This window comes from Talpa occidentalis, unplaced genomic scaffold, assembly GCF_014898055.3.
Source record: "Talpa occidentalis isolate TD23 unplaced genomic scaffold, MPIMG_talOcc4v2.1 talOcc4.3, whole genome shotgun sequence".
Taxonomy (NCBI): Eukaryota; Metazoa; Chordata; class Mammalia; order Eulipotyphla; family Talpidae; genus Talpa; species Talpa occidentalis.
Window position 1 is genome coordinate 137,616,023 of NW_023603184.1, and position 20,543 is coordinate 137,636,565.

General features: G+C 49.5%; 3 protein-coding genes across 8 annotated transcripts; 2 read left to right on the top strand and 1 right to left on the bottom strand.

Annotated features, from left to right (window-relative positions):
* The first annotated feature begins 27 nt into the window (after window positions 1-27).
* ANKZF1 (ankyrin repeat and zinc finger peptidyl tRNA hydrolase 1) lies at window positions 28-8,303 on the top strand. Its single transcript, XM_037524098.2, has 13 exons — window positions 28-458; window positions 1,716-1,816; window positions 2,046-2,148; window positions 2,273-2,466; window positions 2,858-2,970; window positions 3,064-3,211; window positions 3,498-3,726; window positions 3,914-4,063; window positions 4,687-5,170; window positions 5,328-5,439; window positions 5,568-5,735; window positions 5,858-5,946; window positions 6,175-8,303. Exons 1-13 carry the CDS (start codon window positions 311-313, stop codon window positions 6,296-6,298), a joined length of 2,163 nt encoding a protein of 720 aa, XP_037379995.1. The 5' UTR covers window positions 28-310; the 3' UTR covers window positions 6,299-8,303.
* On the bottom strand, window positions 4,150-15,905 carry GLB1L (galactosidase beta 1 like). Of its 3 annotated transcripts, XM_037524101.2 has the most exons (18): window positions 15,706-15,905; window positions 14,839-15,017; window positions 14,504-14,634; window positions 14,092-14,258; window positions 13,700-13,850; window positions 13,455-13,515; window positions 9,788-9,882; window positions 9,517-9,691; window positions 9,370-9,428; window positions 9,152-9,273; window positions 8,998-9,038; window positions 8,673-8,791; window positions 8,298-8,372; window positions 8,090-8,179; window positions 7,838-7,951; window positions 7,461-7,592; window positions 7,018-7,233; window positions 4,150-6,884 (listed from the first exon to the last, which is right to left on the bottom strand). In XM_037524101.2, the coding sequence occupies exons 3-18, from the start codon at window positions 14,573-14,575 to the stop codon at window positions 6,615-6,617; spliced, it is 1,959 nt and encodes a 652-aa protein (XP_037379998.1). In that variant the 5' UTR covers window positions 14,576-14,634; window positions 14,839-15,017; window positions 15,706-15,905; the 3' UTR covers window positions 4,150-6,614. The 3 variants fall into 3 exon arrangements, with proteins under 3 accessions (XP_037379998.1, XP_037379996.1, XP_037379997.1); XM_037524099.2 differs by lacking the exon at window positions 14,839-15,017; XM_037524100.2 differs by having other exon boundaries at window positions 14,504-15,017.
* Window positions 14,252-19,923, top strand: STK16 (serine/threonine kinase 16). Of its 4 annotated transcripts, none has more exons than XM_037524105.2 (8): window positions 14,252-14,304; window positions 16,341-16,526; window positions 17,076-17,295; window positions 17,539-17,672; window positions 17,842-17,962; window positions 18,100-18,195; window positions 18,603-18,724; window positions 18,835-19,916. In XM_037524105.2, the coding sequence occupies exons 2-8, from the start codon at window positions 16,441-16,443 to the stop codon at window positions 18,971-18,973; spliced, it is 918 nt and encodes a 305-aa protein (XP_037380002.1). In that variant the 5' UTR covers window positions 14,252-14,304; window positions 16,341-16,440; the 3' UTR covers window positions 18,974-19,916. The 4 variants fall into 4 exon arrangements, with proteins under 4 accessions (XP_037380002.1, XP_037380000.1, XP_054556077.1 ...); XM_037524103.2 differs by lacking the exon at window positions 14,252-14,304 and adding an exon at window positions 15,940-15,994; XM_037524104.2 differs by lacking the exon at window positions 14,252-14,304 and adding an exon at window positions 16,001-16,104.
* The last annotated feature ends 620 nt before the right edge of the window (window positions 19,924-20,543 follow it).

The window sequence follows — 20,543 nt, forward strand, 5'->3', positions numbered from 1 at the left end:
CGCCTCTGCCGGCGGGGGCGAGGCCGCGTGGCCCGGCCGCTGCCGGCGCCCATCGCACGGGGGACCCGGCCGGTCAGCTACTCTCTGGTTTCGCTCAGTCGGGTTCGACGTGGAGCTCGATGCCGCCCCGGTTCCCTCGCGTGTAGTCTGAGCCCGGGGCTCTGGTTAAGCCCAGCTGACTCCTGGTACCGAGGAGTCTTGCAACTGGGGGAGACCAAGTCAGGTCGCAGGAGGCGGGGCGGTAGGATCGGGCTTTGTTTCTCTCCCCCCTTGTGCTCCAGGAGCTGCTTCTAAATCATTTTGCTCAGCCATGTCGCCGGCTCCAGCTGTTGCCCAGGCTCCAGCATCGTTCTCCTTGTTTGACCTCAGCACTGATGCTCCGGTGCTTCAGGGCCTGAGGCTGGTGAGCCACGCTGCCGGGGAGTCTCAGGCCCAGGCTCTAAGATCTTCCTGTCCAGGTATGGGGAAGGTTTGGGGTGGATCCATGAGAAACGTGCAAGGCTCTGTGGAGCTGATTGCTCCTCCAGGGAGCACATTCCTACAGGAACACATTCCGCATCTCTTTCTACTGGATTAAATTTGTCTTCATTAAATGGCTTGGTCTCGTTTGTTTCCAGCACAGCCTCTCCATTGTCTCCAAAGAAGTTCATTGCCATGCTATGTCCTGTCACGTTAAAACCACCTTCAGCAAAAACCTTTCAAAATTCCTAGGTCATTTTCACAAATCCTAGATTAAGTCAGAATATAACTGGGCCCCCATCATATCATTCCTTCTCTCAGGCTCTATAATAATTTATTACTGGCTTTATTCAACTTCAGTTTCTGGCTATGTTTCTTCTTATACCTTTTTTATTTATTTTTCTACAATTCAGATATTTATTAATCGGTGTAAGCCCCAACACAATACACTAACATGATTTTGTGCACTTAGAGGGACTATATAGCCTGGTTAAGTAGAGAAGTAGTGTGCCAGTGGCTTCTGGAGGATCTTCATTTTGAGCAGCTTTATAGTGAAATATTTTCATTTGGAAGTCTGGACCTTCTATACTCACTGAGTAAAACTTGTATTGACCATTAGGGACCAGTTTGTTTCAGGTTCTGGGTTATTCTTTCTCCCAACTGACAAAGAGCTAGAACAATGGTACGTACATGACAAACAGTGCTGCCCTGGCATCTTCAGCTGCAATAAATGCAAAGGAGGATCAAGCTAGGCTGCTTCTTGGCCTGACCGAGCACCTGGCTGAGCATGGTCGCAGGAGAGGCCTTGGGCAGGGAAGGAGAAGAGAACAAATCTGCAAGGCCAAGGACTAAGTCTCTGCCTTGTACTTCCTTTTAAATAAACTACATGCTGTAGTTGGAAGTGTAAACTAAAAATAAATGGCATTTGGAAGTTGTTTTTTTTTTAGTTAAAAATATTTTTAACCTTACCAAAAATTATTTTCTACAGAATTCCTCTAAACAGCTCCCTTGGTTAATTTCAATACAGTGTTTGATTTATATTCCTTTATCTACATCTTTTCAGAAGCATAGTTATTGTTTTAAGTGATTGCTGTGCTATTTATTTCATGACTAGTAGATGGTAAATTCCTTGAAGGCAAGGACATGCCAACGCTTCCTTTTGTGTTCTCTGCTTGTTATATTGGACACTGAATGGGAGTAAAGACACTGTGGACTTGGATTCTCTTTCTTCCTCTAATTCCCCTTTCCTTATTTAGATTCAGAAGAGAGAGCAAGCCCAAAAAGAAAACCTCTGAATATTTCAGAGAAGTTATTTTGCTCAACCTGTGACCAGGCCTTCCAGAATCACCAAGAACAGGTAAAGGACTCGGTACAGAGCTAAACAGTGGAAACTCTTAAATAGTAGTGAGAAGTAGACATTTGATTTGTATTTATTAATAAAGAGCCATGCTTTGACTAAGGCAGTTGATGTTACCTTATCCTACTTCCCATAATTCTATTGCTGGGTGTGGCTGCCATAAAAGACCAGGCTGGGGCATATTTCCACATTCTGCCTCCCTCTTTCCTCCCTCTTTGCTTTCTACCAGAGGGAACATTACAAGCTCGACTGGCATCGATTTAACCTAAAGCAGCGTCTCAAGGACAAACCTCTTCTGTCTGCCCTAGACTTCGAGAAGCAGAGCTCTACAGGTGATGCCCCTGGGACATACCTGTGTGGGAATAGTACATGGGGGTGGAGGAACACTCTCATTTATCAACTTGAGGAAAGCAAAAAAATGGGGCATCAAACTTGTGTATTTCATATTGTCCTCAGGAGATCTTTCCAGCATCTCAGGATCAGAAGACTCAGACTCAGCCAGTGAGGAAGACTTACAGATGCTAGATGAGGAGAGGCCTGAGTTTGAGAAGTTTAACCGACCCCAAGGCTTCCACCCGCATCGGGTTCTTTTCCAAAATGCCCAGGGCCAGTTTCTTTACGTCTATCGCTGTGTCCTAGGCCCTCGTGAGGCAAGTGACAGTATAGTTTATGTGGTCAACTCCAGCTATTTATACACTCAGCCTAGATTTCTCCTTAGCCCAATCCATTTCTCACTTCTTCCCCTGCTCCTCGTGGGATGTGGATATCATCCTTGATGGTACAATCTAGAATTGGCCTTTAAACTTGGAGGGGTCAGGTGTGATGGAAATAAGTTTGGAAAGAACCAATCTGGGTTTGAATTGTGGTTCTACTTTTTGATCTGCTCTACCTCTACAAGGTTCAAACTTTGTTATTTGTAAAATGGACACAAACCCCAGAGTGGTTGCATATATAACGTGCATGAAACCCCAGGTGCTGGCCCTTGGTTTCTTCTCAAGGAACGTAACAGAACAATGTTGGTGCTGCACCTCTGTCATCCAGGTGCCTCCAGAAGAACCAGAAGTGCTGCTTCAGAACCTACAAAGTGGAGGTCCCAGGTGCTGCGTGGTGCTCATGGCTGCAGCTGGGCACTTTGCTGGTGCCATTTTCCAAGGGTGAGAGGGTGGTGCGTGGGATGCGGGTGGAGTGGATCCTATTAGCCTGGGAGTAGCAGTTGGCTTTCTGTACTGAGTCTGTGCTATCAACAGAGGAGAAGTGGTGACACACAAAACTTTTCACCGGTACACGGTGCGGGCCAAGCGGGGCACTGCCCAGGGGCTTCGGGATGCCCGGGGTGGGACTTCTCGCTCTGCTGGAGCCAACCTGAGACGCTACAATGAAGCCACACTGTTTAAGGTGAGTTAGTCCTCCCAGATGTTGGTGGTCTTTAATCCATACTTTTTTCCCTTCTCTATTCATTAATGTTCCAATGGTCTGACTTTTATATTTGCCCAGTTTTCATTATTTACGGGTTGACAAGGGTAGAATAGGGATGGATCCCCAGGAGTCTTAGTCCACCCATTCTGCCTTCCTCTGTTATTTCTACCTCCCGCCCCCTACACATGATCTGTGGGCCATTTCCTGGTTGGACATTTAACACTAGCAAGAGAAGATATTAGGGCTGAGTTACTCTCTTCTCTAGGATGTTCGTGACCTGCTGGCAGGGCCAGACTGGGCAAAGGCGCTGGGGGAGGCTGGGACAATACTGCTTCGTTCACCCCACTCTGGTCGGTCCTTGTTCTTCGGAGGCCCTGGGGCACCCCTGCAACGAGGGGATCCCCGACTTTGGGATATCCCCCTCACTACCCGCAGACCTACCTTCCGAGAATTACAGCGAGTGCTCCATAAGCTGACCACCTTGCATGTCCATGGTGAGCCTCTGATCCAGATCCCAATTCCCTAGACCTTCCTGCACCATCCAGCCCAAGCCTGGTTACCATTTGTGCATCCAGAGGATTTTCTAACCCTCAGACTGCAGCCCAATTGCATTTTTACTGAGAGAAACCTGGGGTGGATTCTCTTCAGCTGAAGTTGAGAAGTATCTTTTGTTTCATGCAGGAGAAGATCCCCGAGAGACAGTCAGGTTAGACGAACCTAAGATCCACTGGAAGACAATGAGAGAGAGGAAGAAGGCCATCAAGGAAGAAAGAAAGGTCCCCAGTGGCGAAAATGAGGTGCCGGAGCAGAATGAGGAAGCTCCTAAACAGGGTTTGAGCACTATCTTGTCAAATCTTTACCTGCGTGTCTGGCCTGGGAATGCAGTGGCACATTCCCTACTTGTGTGTAATGGACCCACCTCCCTGTGCAACACACACACCTTCACACACACACATCTGTTTATGATAGGGGTGTATGATAGCAGTCACCGAGACATGTTTACTGACCTGTCTAAATCTGTAATCTCTTTTGTTCATTAATGTTATCTCCAGTCCTTGAAAAGTCTTTGCACGAAGTGGATGCTTGGATGTGAGTTGCATGAATCTCACAGTTCACGTGTCTTATTGGATGCTCTGGTTTTGGGCTAAGGGCTGCTTTCATGGCTGCAGATGTTTGGCCTGCCTGGCTGTCACTGCCTCCATGCTTCCCTCTGTTGGACATCACCCTAAGTCTGCATAGGTGCTGGACATTTGCCTCTGGGTGGGTCTGTCTTTGGGCTGAAAGTCTCATTTTTGCATGTGACACTCTTCATATATTATTTTGAGTAACAAACACAAACACTTTAAGATCATCTGGACTATCTTTATATACACTCATAAGCACTTGGGCAGCCCACATCTTTCTACCCTCTGCTTATTCTTTAGATGGGTCTAATATGCCCACTTTTCCCCTAGGTTCAGGGTCAGAGAGAGAGGATGACTCCCAGGTAGAACTGGAACTAGTGGAGTTGACGCTGGGGACCCTGGATCTTCGTGAGTTTGAAGTGTTGCCCAAGCGGAAGAGGAGAAAAAGAAATAAAAGGGAGAGAAGCCAAGACCTGGAGGCTGGGGCACTTGTGACTCCTCCCCAGAAATCTCAAGACGATGAGGCCTTCTCACAGTCAGCTGAGGCACAAGCAGCTTCTCTGGGCTCTTTGGATGAGGCTGGGGCCTCTCGTCAACCAGAGCTCTGGGACATGCTTCTAGCTGCTTGCCGAGCTGGAGATGTTGGGATGCTGAAGCTCCAGCTAGCTGCCAGCCCCACAGATGCCGGAGTCCAGTCTCTGCTCAATGCCCCCTTGGGCTCCAGCGGTTTCACACTCCTGCATGCAGCAGCTGCAGCTGGGAGAGGTGCTGTGGTTCGTCTGCTGCTGGAGGCAGGTGCTGATCCCACTGTGCAGTAAGTAAGGATCCCCATGTCAAGCCCTTTGGGGTTGAGCAATGATCCGGAGGCTAACGTTGACATTGACTACTTGACAGTATTCCCCTTGGTCTGTGTGGGTGATGCTGGGAAATGCTGGTGGCAAGTTGAACCTTTTCTGTTTTTTTCACACTAGGGACTCCCGAGCCCGGCCACCCTATGTGGTCGCAGCTGACAGACCTACACGTAATGAGTTCCGCAGGTTCATGGAGAAGAGCCCGGATGCCTGGGACTACAACAAGGCTCAGGTCAGCTGGAAGAGGAGGCAGCATGGGAAGGCATCCTAGAGCCTGGCCAGACCTCTCCTACTTTGTTACCGTTTTACCAAGCAGTTTGTGTCCATCTTACATCTTGTCTCTTCCCGGGAATCCTCCAGGTGCCAGGGCCACTCACACCAGAAATGGAGGCACGGCAGGCCTCGCGGAAACGGGAGCAGAAGGCTGCCCGGCGGCAACGAGAGGAACAGCAGCAAAAGCAGCAGGAGCAGGAGAAGCGAGAACAAGAGGAGCAGCAGCGATTTTCTGCCCTCAGTGACCGCGAGAAGGTAAGGCTGGAGTTTTCTCTTGCGCTGTAAGATCTCCTTAGAGGTCTCCTGCCATTGTTACTTGTTGGGTACCCTCACTGCCACTGGGGGCTTGTCCTTCATACAACTTTTCCTCCTGGCAGAGAGCTCTAGCTGCAGAGCGCCGACTGGCTGCCCAGTTGGGAGCCCCTCCCCCAGGGATCCCCGACCCTGCGATGATCAGCAATGTGCGGTATGTGTGTGTGCATGCGTGCGTGCGTGCGTGCGTGCTGGGTGGATCTTAATGTTTGTACAAGTAGAATATGTGCCTGCATAATATTCACAAAGGTTGTTTAAGATATTTGAGATGTTCTGGGAAATTTGGGGGTAAAAACTGAAATGGCAGGAGGAGGGATTGGGAAAGCTGGGATTGGAAAGTTTCTGGGCTACCTGTCTAGCCATTTTTCTTCATCTTGTTCAGACGCTGCTGGAGCTGTGGGACATCCCTCCAAGGCCTCGTTCCCTTTCACTACCTTGACTTCTTGTTCTGCTCCACACGCTGTCTCCAGGAGCATCGCTGTCGAGCTGGAAAGCCCTCTTCCTGATCTTACAGAACTACCTGGGGCCAGCTCTAGGTTCTGAGGGCACATTCACACTGGCCCTAGCTTTCTTCTTCCCCACAAGGCCAGAGAGTGTGTGGAGGGTGAAGAACACCTGGGAGCCAGGGCAAAGTCGGGGCCACAGAAGTATGTGGAGCTGGTACTGTCTCTGGAACTTTAATCACAATAAAGTTTTGCAAGGCAGCTGCGCTTGTACTTACAGTCAGGACTTTTGGCCTTGGGTTCCTTGTGGTCACTGTGGCCCAGCACCAGGGGTCCTGCCGACTCCATGTCCCAGGACCAAGGGTTACCGAAATTTCATTCAGTGCCCACTTAACTCCATTGATTCAGGGGTATTTTGTGTATCATCTGAGAGGGAATAAACATATGTCCTGTGCAAGGTGCTATTGAGGATAGGCCTATCCAAGAACTGGATTTGAGGGTTGGGAGGTGCATTTTCTAACTCCAGCAATATAATTTTGTTGAGGGCTCCCTGAACAAACAACAGGGGTCTTGGCACATAGAGGGTCTGTTGTGGCCCCCACTTTGTCCAGTAGCGGCCCAGATTAAACCCATTGATCCAGACTTGGCCCTGGGGAGGCAGGAGGAGAAAGGAAAAGCAAGGGTCAGCTCTCAAGGGGTATAGTCAGTCCCTTTTTGGTTTCTGATCAGATAAATCATTTCTGCACCCACCGTCCCACCCTGACCATCACCAGCAGCAATACCTTGGTCCATCCAGGTAAAAAGAGAAATGTGTCCCCTCCTGAGCCTAAAATTGGAAATGTTGTGGAGTAGAAGGTAGGGCCAGAGGGAGTTGGCGGAATTGGTGTTTTCAGCAACTGGAGGGGAAACCACCACTTTGCGAGCTTATCAACTTTCAGAGGGTACATCAGCCACTGGGTAAGGATTCTTTGCCCCAGAATTGGAGGCTCTAAGAGGCCCTGTAAAGAAGGCAAATGGGAACTCATCATTCACTAAACTCTTAGGTACAAACTGTCCCTAATGTAGCCCTGGGATGCAACTAGTGGCTGTGTCCAGTACCCCACAAACCACTTCTCCTCTGGGGATTCTAAGGACATGGCTCCTGTTACCTTCCATTAGGCCCCAATTTCCAAGGGAGTTTGGTCAATAATGGTGTGGGGCCAGGCGATGGGCAGAGCTAGCTCACCTTGAAGTCACTGCTGTTAGATCCAAAACTGAGCCTCCCCATGTTCTCCAGCAAGACATCCAGTTTGGCCCCCTTTTGCCCAACCAAAAACAGTTTGTGTTTTGTGTTTCGTTCCAAAACACCGTGAAACACCTGTGGACAAGAGACGGGATCTCTAAGAGGAAGGGCTCCGCATCTAGCTCGTGGCCACACATGAACAGGAAACCATTAGGACATTTACTTGGTGGGCAAAGAAAAGTAGCCCATTTGCCAGTTACCCACCCATCCTGCAACTGTCCTTAGTCAGACTCTTCACCCCTGCTTATCCCTGGGCTCCCAGAGGGTAAGGATGCTCAGGAGGAGGGGAAATGGCACAGGTAACCTGGGGAGGTTCTCACCCCATCTACCATCACGTAGGCACGATCGTGGACTCCATTGTTTGGTACCCAGAATTGTGTTGGCTCAGCAACAGTATAGGGCAGAGAGGTCCGGTACAACATAAAGCCACGGTCCTAGTGGGGGAGAATGAGCACTTAAATGAACTGAGAGAAAAGAGCAGACTCTGTGGGGAAGATGTATAGCTGGAGGGAACTTTGGGCTATTGGTGTTGAAGGTTGCCATTACCTACTGGATGTGGCTTTATGCTGTACCTGTTTGACAGCCTCAAAGGTCATTGGCAAGATTGAACGGATGGGCCTTTGGGGGCACAGGAGGTCTAGGAAAGCCAGCAAATCCCCATTCTATTAGAATAAAGAGGAGGTATCAGAACAGGAGGGAAATTTCAGAATAGCAGGCAGGATTGGATAGGTAATTTAGAGAATAAAGGGGTAAAATCAGAAAAAATGGGGGGGAGCTTACCAGGTGCAGGATCAAAGGTCCAAGCATCATCTTAGGGCTGGGGGGAGGCAAAGGTCCCAAGGGAACTTCCTGGAACTGAGCCCAAATTCTCTCAGGAGCCATAGGAAAACCATACAAACAACCCCTATTCCAAGAGCCTAAAACAGGATTCCCAACTTGGGGTCCAGGGAAGGGCTTCAGGGATGAAGAAATTTTGCACACACCTGTGTGTATCACCCCAGGAAGTCCCATTTGGGTGGGCAGGCGATGTTTCCTTGGGATGCTTAGAGGACTCTGGCCCAGACAAACACCACTGACTTACGAGGTCCCTTTACAATTTAGGCACTCCCCCCAGATTAACAAAAACCTTTGGAACTTAATGAAGTGGTAGGGCACCTTGCTGATAACATTTCGAAGAGCAAAAAGCTTAGGTGTGGGGTCCCCTGCTTCAGATATGGGTGCGTCGTAGTCATAGCTGGTAGTAATTGGGAGGAAGCGTCCCTTCTCATCAGCACCTGGAATCAAAACAATGTAATTAATTTAACATCTTTCTGATGATGGGCACTAAGCAAAGAAAGATCTTCAGGAAAGGCTTTTGCCATCAGAGGGTGTAGAGGTGGCCATCACCAGCTTCTAGACATCCTAATCCACCCAGTGCTCAGATTCTAATTGTACTCCTTGTACTCCTCACTGCTTCCACTTTGGGGCCATCTGGACTCACCATTCCAGTATCCAAAGTTGGTACCTCCGTGGAACATGTACCTGAAGTGGGGGAGGGGTGGGAGGAAAGGTAAAAAGCTAGCTCATTGGATCTTAACTTTCATCCCCAACACTCAATTACAGATCGATGTTGCTCCCCCCGTATCTCCAATTACATGTTCACATTGGCTCCCAACTGCAGCATTTTTGCTAGTCCTTTGGTTACAGCTGGGATGGACCGCGTGGAGTGATTCTGGCCCCAGTAATCCAGCCAGCCTGTGTAGTACTCAGAGTTCACCTGGAGGGAAAGCAAAAGGAGCCATAAGGGGGGATGGGGACAAACTCTACCCATTTCCATCCCTGATTTTTGCTTTCACTCCTATTGGCTCCTCACCAATGGTCCACGAGGTTCATACTTGCGAAGCAGGGCAAAGGTTTTGGTCATGTTATCAGCTACAGAAAGGAGGCAGAGGTGAAAGATAAACATCCTAGAAAAGGTGCCTCTTCCCCAGACTCCACTCCTAACCCTTGCTCAGGAGACCTGGGCCAAAATCTACAGTGGCGTAGAGTCCCTCGAGGGTGCCACATTTGAGTCCTTCAGGCCCATCTGTGGTGAAGAGCAAGATCTCGTCTCCTAGTAGTGCACGAAAGAGCCCAGCCAGGTGCCTCATGTAGCTGAAGTCACAGGCTCTGTAGCTACCATATTCATTCTCCACCTGCCAGGGGAAAGGAAAAGAGCTCAGCTACAACATGCAGAAGGTTAAGGACTCCTGGCATGCCTTCCCCTTGCCCAGTCAACTTCCCACTTGTACCTGAATGCTAATGATGTTGCCCCCATTGTGGTAGAGCCATGGGTATATCTTGGGCAGCAAGACCTCGAACCAGGAATCCACCGCAGCAAGGAAGTCTAAAGGAAGGAGCAGTGCTCTGCTCATTGGGGCACCCCCACCTCTGTACCCCATGCCCCGCATCAATGCAGCAGCTTCAGTGCTACCTCAACTCCAGGCTATAGTTTGTATCCCACTTGCCCACAAGTGAATCTGGGCAGCAGTGACTCTTGTCAGAGAAACTCGCAGTCCTAATCTCCTGCATGTTTACATGGCAATGACATTTGAACATAGGCAACCTTAAAGCAGTGTTCCTTGTAAATGTTTTTTAAATGTCAAATATACATCATATGAAGCTAACATGTCACTGATGTACACCCGAGGACACTATGTAGTAGCATGGGAATTCACAGAAATGTAGAATGTCTGACCTGCATCCTGAAGGAATGGATAGTTCAGGTGATTTTAGTCATCAATTAAATGGTCACTGTCTTAGATTAGGTATTATGCCCCAAATTCTTATTTGAGAATGATCTCATTATTCTCTCTTGGTCTACCCTACTTGGGAGCAGGATCCTTTTCTGCCAGGCTCATTTGCTACATTCCTGTTGTTGATGAAATGCCCAACAGCAGATCCTCAAATATGGACTAAATGAATCCAACAAGCATCACTAAGGTGATTCTGCAGGAAGACGGCGCAGCAGATGCAAGCCTCACACAGGAACACGCCGGATGGGTGTGAAGAGCAGTGAGGCCAGTGCAAACAGTGAGAGGACTAGATGTCAGGAGGGTGACTGCACCAATTAGGTAGGATTAAGCAGACCCTTTTCAAGACTCCATGGATCATATTCTGGTGAGAAGAGCACCTACTGCAGATGTTGAGGTAGAGAAATGACATGATCTGATGCACACTTACATGTTTCCTATATACTTAAACATTTTAACAGGATCACACTGGCTGTTGTATTGAGAATAGACTATATGGGGGAGGGGCAAAATAAGGGAAATCAGGAAACTTAAAATAATTCCGGTGAGAGGTGGTTTGGAGCAGAGTGGTGGCAGAATGGGAAATGAAAAAAATGTAGTTGAATTCAACACAGGGTAAAGTGGATAGGATTTTCTGATTGGGTGAATGTGGGTATGAAGGAAAGATGGGCATGAAGAATTATACCATAGTGTTTCACCTGACTGGAAAATGGAGTTGTCATTAAGTAAGATGGGGAGACTGTAAGAATAGCTGGTTTAGGAGGCAATACTGGGAACTTAGTTTTATCATTATGCCTTTTAGATCTCCAAATGCAGGGCCTCTCTGGTGGTGCAAGGGGTTAAGCACCGCACTATGAAGCAATCTGCAGCCTAGTTCGATCCCCAGCTGGCCAGGGAGCAACCCACATGGCGCAGCAGACCTCTCCTGTCTCGCCCGCTGCTCCCCTCAGCAGTGTATTTTGGTCAGTCTGCCTGTTCTGTTCCCCACTCTGTCTCTGGTGGATCCTACTCTGTCTCTGGTGGATCCTCTCGCCCCCCACATCACTGGCCTATACCCCAGCTCTTGTATGCATAAATAAATAAATCTTAAAAAAAAAAAAAAAAACAAATGCAGAACTCAAGTAAGGAGTTGGATATATGCATTTGGGAGTCAGGGGAAGGAAGGTCCTGACTGGTGATAAATATCTCAGTCACTAGCTACTAGATAGACTTTAAAGCTCCATGAATGGAAGAGGTCCTCTAGGGAGTGAGTGTGGGCAGAATAGAGAAGCACCCACGAATTAAACCCTGAGACATTGTAGCATTCAGTGGAAAGAGAAATGGAGAAGAACTGGTGAGGAGCGGTCAGAAAATTGTGGGAAGGGCAAGGACCAGGTAAGCGTGGTGTCATGGAAGCAGACTAAAGGGTGTTTCAAAGAACAAAGTGCCCCACTCTGCTGAATGTTCTGATGGGTTAGAGGAAAAAGAGGCCGGAGAACTCATCATGGAGTTAGCAATGAAGAGGTCACTAGTTTTCTTGGGAAAATCAGAGAATTGCATTGCAATTCTGTCAGTGCTTTATTGGTTTAAATGTATTCCATAGTCAACTGAGTTTGGAAAATACTATAACATCATAAATCTCTCCAGCACCCTAAGAAGTGCAGATAAAAGGCATTTTGTCAGTCATCTATTTTAAAGGTATAAATCAGGTAGAATCATTCCCTTACTCTAATGACCTCCTATTTGCACCTGAAATGGAATCCAACTCCTTGAAATACTGGACATCTCTGAGCTTAATTAGGAATTCTCATCTTTTCTCTCTTTATACTCTTCTCCCAGGTGATGTCTCAGTACCCATGGATTCAATTGCCATCTCTAGACTAGAGATTCCCACATTTATACCTCTAGCTTAGACCTCCCCCGAAGCTCTCCACTCACAGATCTTCCTGCTGCTTACTTAATAGCTATTGGAGTGTGATACAATAAAAATTTCCCTCAAAAGTTGACACGTTGGTCACCCTGGTCTTTATCTTTGCTGTGTCAGTAAACAGCACCACCATCTTTACTTGCCAGAAACTCAATTCCTTCCTTTCCAGAGAGCATCCTACCCCTACTGCCCTCCCCCTGCTCTACCAAGCAAAGTCTTTCAACCAGTCCTGGTGACTTTTCTCTCCAACCTAGATCTCAATCCTGCCCTATTATTTTCATTTCCACCATCACCTTAGCCCGAGAGCTATCTTCTCCCCAACTGCAGTTCTAATCAGTTTCTCCACCTCCCACCTTTTTCCCTCAGCACTCTCCACAACCACACTAAGGTAATGTGGAGACAAATCAGAGTGTGTCACATCGCTGATTAAACTCAATAACTTTCCACTGTACTTAGAATAAAATGCAGCTCCCTAACAATGGACTACAAGGTCCTACACCAAGGGTTCCTCTCTCTCTCCAATTTCATATTACTGTCTCTCTTACTCCTCCAGCCAGGCTGGTCCCAACCATGCCATGTTCTTTCCTGCCTCGGCCTTAGAATAAACCTATACTTCCAAAACACAAACAACAATGCATATCATTAAAAAAACAAAACAAAACAAAATACCTGCAAAAATCAAAATAAATAAAGTAAGAAGATTTCTCTGATTTCTAAAGAGAAAAAAAAAAAAAAAAAGAATATGCTGTTCCTCTCCCTGGTCCTTCTCGCCTCTCCTCACATGATTGGTGTTTTCCCTTCCCTACCATCAGTTGAAATGTCATCTTCTCATACATTTCTCCCCCTAACTGAAAGATTCCGTCTGCTATTCATTATTTTAACTCCTGCCTATTTCTTGGGGGTGGTATTTTTACAGCCCACAATTATTTTATAGGTTAAAAAAATTCTGTTTCTTGGGCCTCCCCTGGTGGCGCAGCGGTTGAGCGCTGGGTTGCGAGGCTGCCCGCAGCCTCTGCAGCACTGGCTTGATCCCCGGCCACCAAGCGAGGGTCCCACAAAAAAAAAATAAAAAATAAAAAATTCTGTTTCTTCCACTCTAAGTTCTACTGCCTAGAAACTGGGGTCTGTCTGGTCTCTTAGTTTCTAGCATCCTTCTGGGCAGGATGAAAACAATAAACATTTGAATGAATGACTTCTAATTGGGGGATGTGTGTGTGTGTGTGTGTGTGTGTGTATGTTAAATCTTTTGTCTCAACTCACCTGGATCTGAGGTCCTCAGGTGAATTTTTGGTTTTCGAAGCAACCAGGATGGGAGACCCCCCTAAGACAAAGATAAAGACAACAAAGAAGTGGGGAGATTTTGTTGGCGAGGAGTGGAGGACAGGAGGTAAGGAGGAGGGAGGTGGAGTACAGTGCTGGAGGTAGCCCCAGAGTGTGGGAAGATGGGACTAGTCCAGGAACCACATATGGCAGTCTTGGTTCTATTCCTTCTCCACCTAACTCACCATCTCCCACTCTGCACAGATGTAAGGTCCTGGCCTCAGGATGACCAACATGTTCGCTAAAGATGCTTCAGTCAGAAATGCAATGAGGTCCCGGCTGCCATTAAAGTTATAGACCCCAGGCTCTGGCTCATGGTAGTTCCAGGGCACATAACTGAGAAAGGAAGAGGTTAACAGGGCCCAAGCAGGGAGTGCTGGGGAGGCACAAAGGGTTCAGGGACTCCAGGATACCGGTGGAGGGAGGTCCTGGCCCGCCTTTCCCATCCTTTGCTTGGAAACCCTGAAGCTTATAAACCCTCCTAGCCAAGCCAGTCTTCCCATACCCATCCCCTCCGTAAGGGGGTGGCAGGAAGAATATCCCACCCCTTTGGGACTCTCGGGTGAGCACTTCTTACAACTGTATGGCGTTGAGGCCAGTCATTCGCATCTTGTAAAGTCGGTCCGCCCAAAGCACCCGCGGTACCCGAAAGTAGTGCAGGCTGCCAGACACGTAGCGGAAGGGGACCCCGTCCAGGAGGAATGTGTCATGATCGCGATCCACTACAAAAGACCGAGCGTCTGCCTGCAAAGGGAGAGAAGCGCTCCGCAAAGGATTGCAGTCTGCGTGGGTAAGTCGCGGGGCAGGGCGGGGTGGGGGAGGGAGGGGAGACAGGAAGTGGGGGCCGGAGACACCCAGCGTAGACCAAGAGTGGAGGCGCGGGGAGTAGCTTTGCCCAGTGCTTCATTGTTTTCGCTTTCTTTCCTCTGCCAGACCTGACCCCGCTACACTGCATCCAGCCCCGAATGATTTGATTCTTTCCGTTTTACCTGGGGCAGCAGTAGCGTCAGGAGGGGCAGCAGCAGCAGGGAAGGGAGGCAGAGCGGCGTCTGGGGAGCCATGGCGCTCGCAGCGCTCTTCTAGTGGAGGCTGCGGTCAGATAGTGTCACGTGGTGGATTCCTAGGAGGCAACCTCAGTGAGCAAGGGGGGCGGAGACCACCTCCAGTTGCCAGGCGATTAGCCTGGATTTTGTCTCCAGCTTGCAACCTCCCACTGTTCGACTAGTGTAGGATCCTCCACAACTTGCAACTCAAACTGCAGTTCGTGAACCAGCTTCATCAGTGTCACCCAGAAACTTGTCAGAAATGCAGTCTCGGGTCTTACCCCAGATCTACAGAACCAGAATTTGTATTTTAGTAAGACACCCAGGCCATCCTAAGGAAGCATATTCAAGATTAAGAAGCAGTGCTGTGCTAGACTGAGCTCCGGAGGGGTAAGGATTGCCTTGTCCATCTTGAATCCTCAGCTTCTAGCACGGGGTCCCAGCACAATGCAGGTTAAATCTAGATAAGAATATATATATATATAAAAAAATCTAGATGAAGAATGTTAGAACCCCAGGGGTCTGAAACAAGTTAAGAGTCAAAGGAAGCTGTAGGAAGTTCTTCCCTGGGATCAGGGGTGTGAAGAGTGGGGGGAGGTGGGCAGGTTACTAGAGGGATCTTTTTCCTGGAAAGCCCTGTCTCAGCAAAAAAGCCCATCTTGGCCATTCCATCTTTTGGGGGGAGTGCATCCCTCTCAGTCTATGCCTGTCTGCCCGGGTGAGAGACGTCAAGGACAACTGCTTGGAGGGAAGGCTTAGGATTTTGTAAATTTCTATTACACCTTCCTTGACAGTTCCAAGCCTGGGATGTAAGGATCAGGGTCCTAATAATTATTTCTGCTTATTGCCACTGAGAGCTGTGCACCAGATAATGTACTAGACACTTTGCATCTCATTTAATCTTCAAACAAATGTGTGAGGTGATTATCATTCCCATTTTAGAAGAAATGGAGGGACAGAGCTATTAAGTAGCCTAAGATCTCACAGCTAGTTTACTTGATCTGGGACTTGAACTAGAGTCAGGCCTCATCGTTCATGCCTAAAAGGTGGTAATGCGCACGGCTCCAGACAGCCAGGTCACCAGCACCCGCTCCTCCCTGCATTCCCCTGGGAACTGGGCTTTTTGGGTCACCCACAAGGCCTACTACCTCCGGCATTGGGAGATGGAGGTCCTGGGGGCCTGGGGCCGGGCCCGGCTTTGCTCCCTTTTGGCGTAGATGCCTGCGTCTTGACCCTAGCTGAAGGCCGGATGGGGTCCTTTCACCCGGGTGCTGGGACCCGTCCTCCCCAGGCCTAACCCGCCCCCGGCCTCTCAGTTCTGGGCCCCCACATCGCCCGCAAGCCCCTCGGTTGCTAGGAAACCGCGGCCGTTACGCGGGCGCGAACTGATGACGTCTGTGCTTCCGGTCCCGGGCGCTTCCCTTTCGCCTGAGCCAGGTCAGTGTGGAGTTCGGGCTGGCGAAATGATTCTTCAGGCCGAGGGTGGTCTCCAAAAAGGGTGGACTCGCCCCTCGCCCCCATCGCACCCCGGAACTGCCTTGTGCCAGGTGTTTGAGGCCCGACAAGCGGCGGTGGGCGGGGGCCGCTCAAAGTTGCGCTGGGTTTGGAAGAAACGGCCTAGTAGTCGCTGCGTGGCTGAGCTTAAGACACCCGAGCCCAGCCTTCTCGGAGCGGGTGTCCCAGGGCGGGCTTTCTCTAGGTGGGCACATAGGTGCTGAGACCTGAGCCTGAGGGTCCACTGGATTGTGCCAGACCCGCCACTGTGCCTTTCTTTTCCTTCCAGCATGATCCACCGGGTCCCCAGCACATCTGGAAGGCGCACTCATCCTGCACGAACCCTTTGACAGCCCCAGACCGTCCTTGAGGAGGATGACTGAGCCACTATGGGCCACGCACTGTGTGTCTGCTCTCGGGGAACTGTCATCATGGACAATAAGCGCTATCTCTTCATACAGAAGCTGGGGGAGGGGTGAGTGTTTGGATTTCACTTCGTCTCCAGGGCTGTGGTGATTGAGGGACAGCGGTCCGCACAGGCACAGGGGCACAACGGTTTTATCCCTGTCCTCTAACTTATCTGACAGAGCCTAGCTACTTAGTAATTAAAGTGGATTCTGGAGCCAAGCCTCCCAGAACCAGCTTGTGTGACCTTGATAAGTGATGATTTCTTCATCTACTTAGTGGAGATTTTTCATGCATCACTGATGGAACTGTGAGGATTAAATGAGATAATGCATGTAAAATGACTCGCTGGTGCTTGATTCATTGCTTTTGATAAATGTGAAGTATTTAATTTCTATTGAGAAAAATCTGTTTCATGCAAAGCACTGCATTTTGACCATAGGACCTCAAAGATAGACTGTGTCCCTGCTCTTGAGTCAAAGTGTAATGATCTTCAGACTTCTCTTAGAACTGCATCTTGGGAGGGTTTCTACTAAATAGGAAAGATACCCCCCACCCCTGCAGGAATTGCTCTGATGGGACATGACCATGGTCCTTCACTGACCCCTTTGGCCCACAGTGGGTTCAGCTATGTGGACCTAGTGGAGGGGTTACATGATGGACACTTCTACGCCCTGAAGCGAATCCTATGTCATGAGCAGCAGGACCAGGAGGAGGCCCAACGAGAAGCAGACATGCATCGCCTCTTCCATCACCCCAACATCCTTCACCTCGTGGCTTATTGTCTGAGGGAGCGGGGCACTAAGCATGAGGCCTGGCTGCTGCTACCCTTCTTCAAGGTCAGAAAGTCTCCTGGCTGTGGAAGGGGTTGCAACAGAGCTACAAACCAAGGGCTCTGCGAGTAGTCAAGCATGTTAGGAAGCAGGGGCGATGTCCTGGGTTTGGCCACTTCACATTTGGGATTTAGAGACCCAAGTGGGATGTGTAGTGTGTTTGGTAAAAGGGATGACACTGGGAAGGGATCAGGCTCAGGCTGCAAAAGTCCACAAAACATCTCCAATGCGGGGAAATTTGTGTTGCAGAGAGGTACGCTGTGGAATGAGATAGAAAGGCTGAAGGACAAAGGCAATTTCTTGACTGAAGATCAAATCCTTCAGCTGCTGCTGGGTATCTGCAGAGGCCTTGAGGCCATTCATGCCAAGGGTTATGCCCACAGGTCAGTGGGAAGGCTCTGTGCACTTTCTGGGGCAGAAGGGAATAGCCTTACCAAGAGAAATGAGAGGTCTCTGCTCTCCTCCCAAGAATAGTTACCATGATTCTTTTGCCTGTGGGATTCCTGCCTCCTGGACCAGGAATACTCATGCATCATTTCCACTTCCCTGCAGGGACCTGAAGCCCACAAATATCTTGCTTGGAGATGAAGGGCAGCCGGTTTTAATGGACTTGGGTTCCATGAATCAAGCATGCATCCATGTGGAGGGCTCCCGCCAGGCCCTCGCCCTGCAGGTAGAGTCTCCAGGTTCTTTGCCCACCTGCTTCTCTTTCCCAACCCTTTCTGGTACCTGTCCCAATTTGGTTACATGACAGTTTTGTCATAAGTGAGTCATATGCCCCATTTTTGAGCCCTGGGGCCACTATTCTAGGACTGGGCAGCCCAGCGGTGCACCATCTCCTACCGGGCTCCGGAGCTCTTTTCTGTGCAGAGCCACTGTGTCATCGACGAACGGACTGATGTCTGGGTGAGAAGCATGTAGAGGAAATCTTAATGGGGAGGGTGGTGCTGCTTCTGCTGTGGAGTACAGGTCTTTGGTTTCTATTGCATGGGGCCCCAGGAATCATGTATGTCCCCACCCCCATAGACTTCCTTCCTAGGAACTGTCAGCCACACTGTACTCAATTGCTCAGGAAGTGGTATAATCCTGCCCTTTGAACGGGGTGGGTACAGCCAAGCCTCAGAGCCGAAGGTAGAGGCTAAGCAAGGGGTGCAGAGGCCTCCAGCTAACTGGCAGTTTAAGGCCTGATGGTGCTCTGTGGCTACAATCAGCATGTTATCTTTAGCTTGTATAGTCTCTTCTCGTTACAGAATTAAGAAGAGAGATATCACCTCCAACGGTCCCTTTTCAAGGAGTAACCAAGTTATGCTCAGTCCCTAGGCTGCGTGCTATATGCCATGATGTTTGGGGAAGGTCCTTATGACATGGTGTTCCAGAAGGGTGACAGTGTGGCCCTTGCTGTGCAGAACCAACTCAGCATTCCGCAAAGCCCCAGGTGAGCAGTAGAAGGAGCACCAGGCATTTCAGACTCCTGATGTTAGCAGAGTTGAAGCCCTAGCACGGGGCTGGTTCCCCTCCAGTCACTCTGCCCTCTTCCTTCTGCAGGCATTCTTCAGCACTGCGGCAGCTACTGGCCTCAATGATGACTGTGGACCCCGAGCAACGCCCTCACATTCCTTTCCTCCTCAGTCAATTGGAGGCACTACAACCCCCAAGTTCAGGCCAGCTTACTACCCAGATCTGAACAGACCAGGGGCCATGTCAAGAAGGTAGTCATGGTGCCCTGGGAAGCGCCTCCTGCCCGATTACCTGTCTATTCTGTCCTCTTGTGATTGAGGACAAAGAGGTTGGATAACCAGATATCTTCCATCTCTGCTTCTGCATTCTTACCCAGAAGCATCAACTGGACAGAGCACCTGGCTGAGTTGGGGTGGGTGAGGGTGGTGAATGAGCAAAGGGGAGCTGATGGAATCTGGTAAAACCTCTGAGTGGGACTGTTGAACTTACATCATGGTTTGCCTCCAAATTTGGGAGCAGGAGAATGTATAAACAGAAGAATAAAATGAGAGTAGCTTGGTGTGGATATGAGTTTCAATGTTCTGGAGTGAGAAGAAGTACGAGGGTCCCACCGTGGTTACCACTGCCAAGGGAGCAGCCTGGAAAAAAGAGGCTGTCGGGTCAGCAGGATCATGACTTCACTGTTGCACACAAGGAGGATGTATCCTCACATCTGCTGGCTGGTGGTGAGTGCTTCTAGCTTGCCTGTCAAAAATTTAAAGCTGCTCTGACTTGAGCTGGTTTCTATCTGTGCCAAGAACTGGAACCAGGACCCTAAAAGCACATTTGCTTGTTCTTCCCTTCCTTCATTCCCGGGGTGGTAGCTTAGTCAAAGCAGCCCAGCAGGTTTGCCAGGCAAAGGCTTCTGGGTGGAGACACCTGGAAGCTTTGGGACATTGACATAGCAAGTCTCCCAGCCTTAGCCCGAGGGCAAGGGGAGTGGATTTAGCAGCCATTTGGGTCTTTAGCTTCTCCCAGATGGTTCTAGCTCACACACAGTTAATGATTAATGAGGCCAATGTGGTGTGGCAGTATCCAGCTGCCACTTCCTGCCTATCTGCTGAGTAAACAGGGGCCCTACCTTTGCAGGGCTTGTAACCTGTTCCCTAGGGAAGGACACTGCGTCCCTGAATCACCAGGGAGGGGAAGCAAGGGCAGAGTTGGCATCTTCTGCTCCTGAGGTTGAAGTTTCTACCCCCTTCCCCAACCCTGCCCACCCTCACACACTGACGTCACTGTGGGCCCTAGGGTGCCCATTAGCAAAGTAGAAATTTCCCCCAGGGCCCTGGCAGAGGCTCCCACCAGCTAGCACAGAGGCTGAGGCCAGAAAGAAAGCACAAACAGAGGGGAGATGACCTGACTTTTAATGGCACAGCCCTAAGCCCCAGCAAAGCAGCAGGATAGACAGTAAGCTATGCAAAGCTGTTGGGAGGTGCAGTGACACAAACAACTGTGGGGGATCGCCCTTGTTCCCTCCCATCCCCCAAGCTTAGGACTAGGCTTTATGCCCAGGAACTCTGGGCCAGCTCCGTCCCACTCCCAAGCTCTCATAATGCAGAGATGCCTGGGCCAGGCCTTGTCTCCAAGCTGGTGAATGCAGAAGCAGCAGGCAGAATGGGACAGCAGTCTAACTCCCAAATACGAAATTGCTGAACTTAAATGCCTACTTGGAGAGGAAGTAAAGACTTGTACCTTTCAACAACTTGTGGTTGGATAGACAAGTCCAGGGTTCCGTTCTCATTTCCTCACTATCCTGG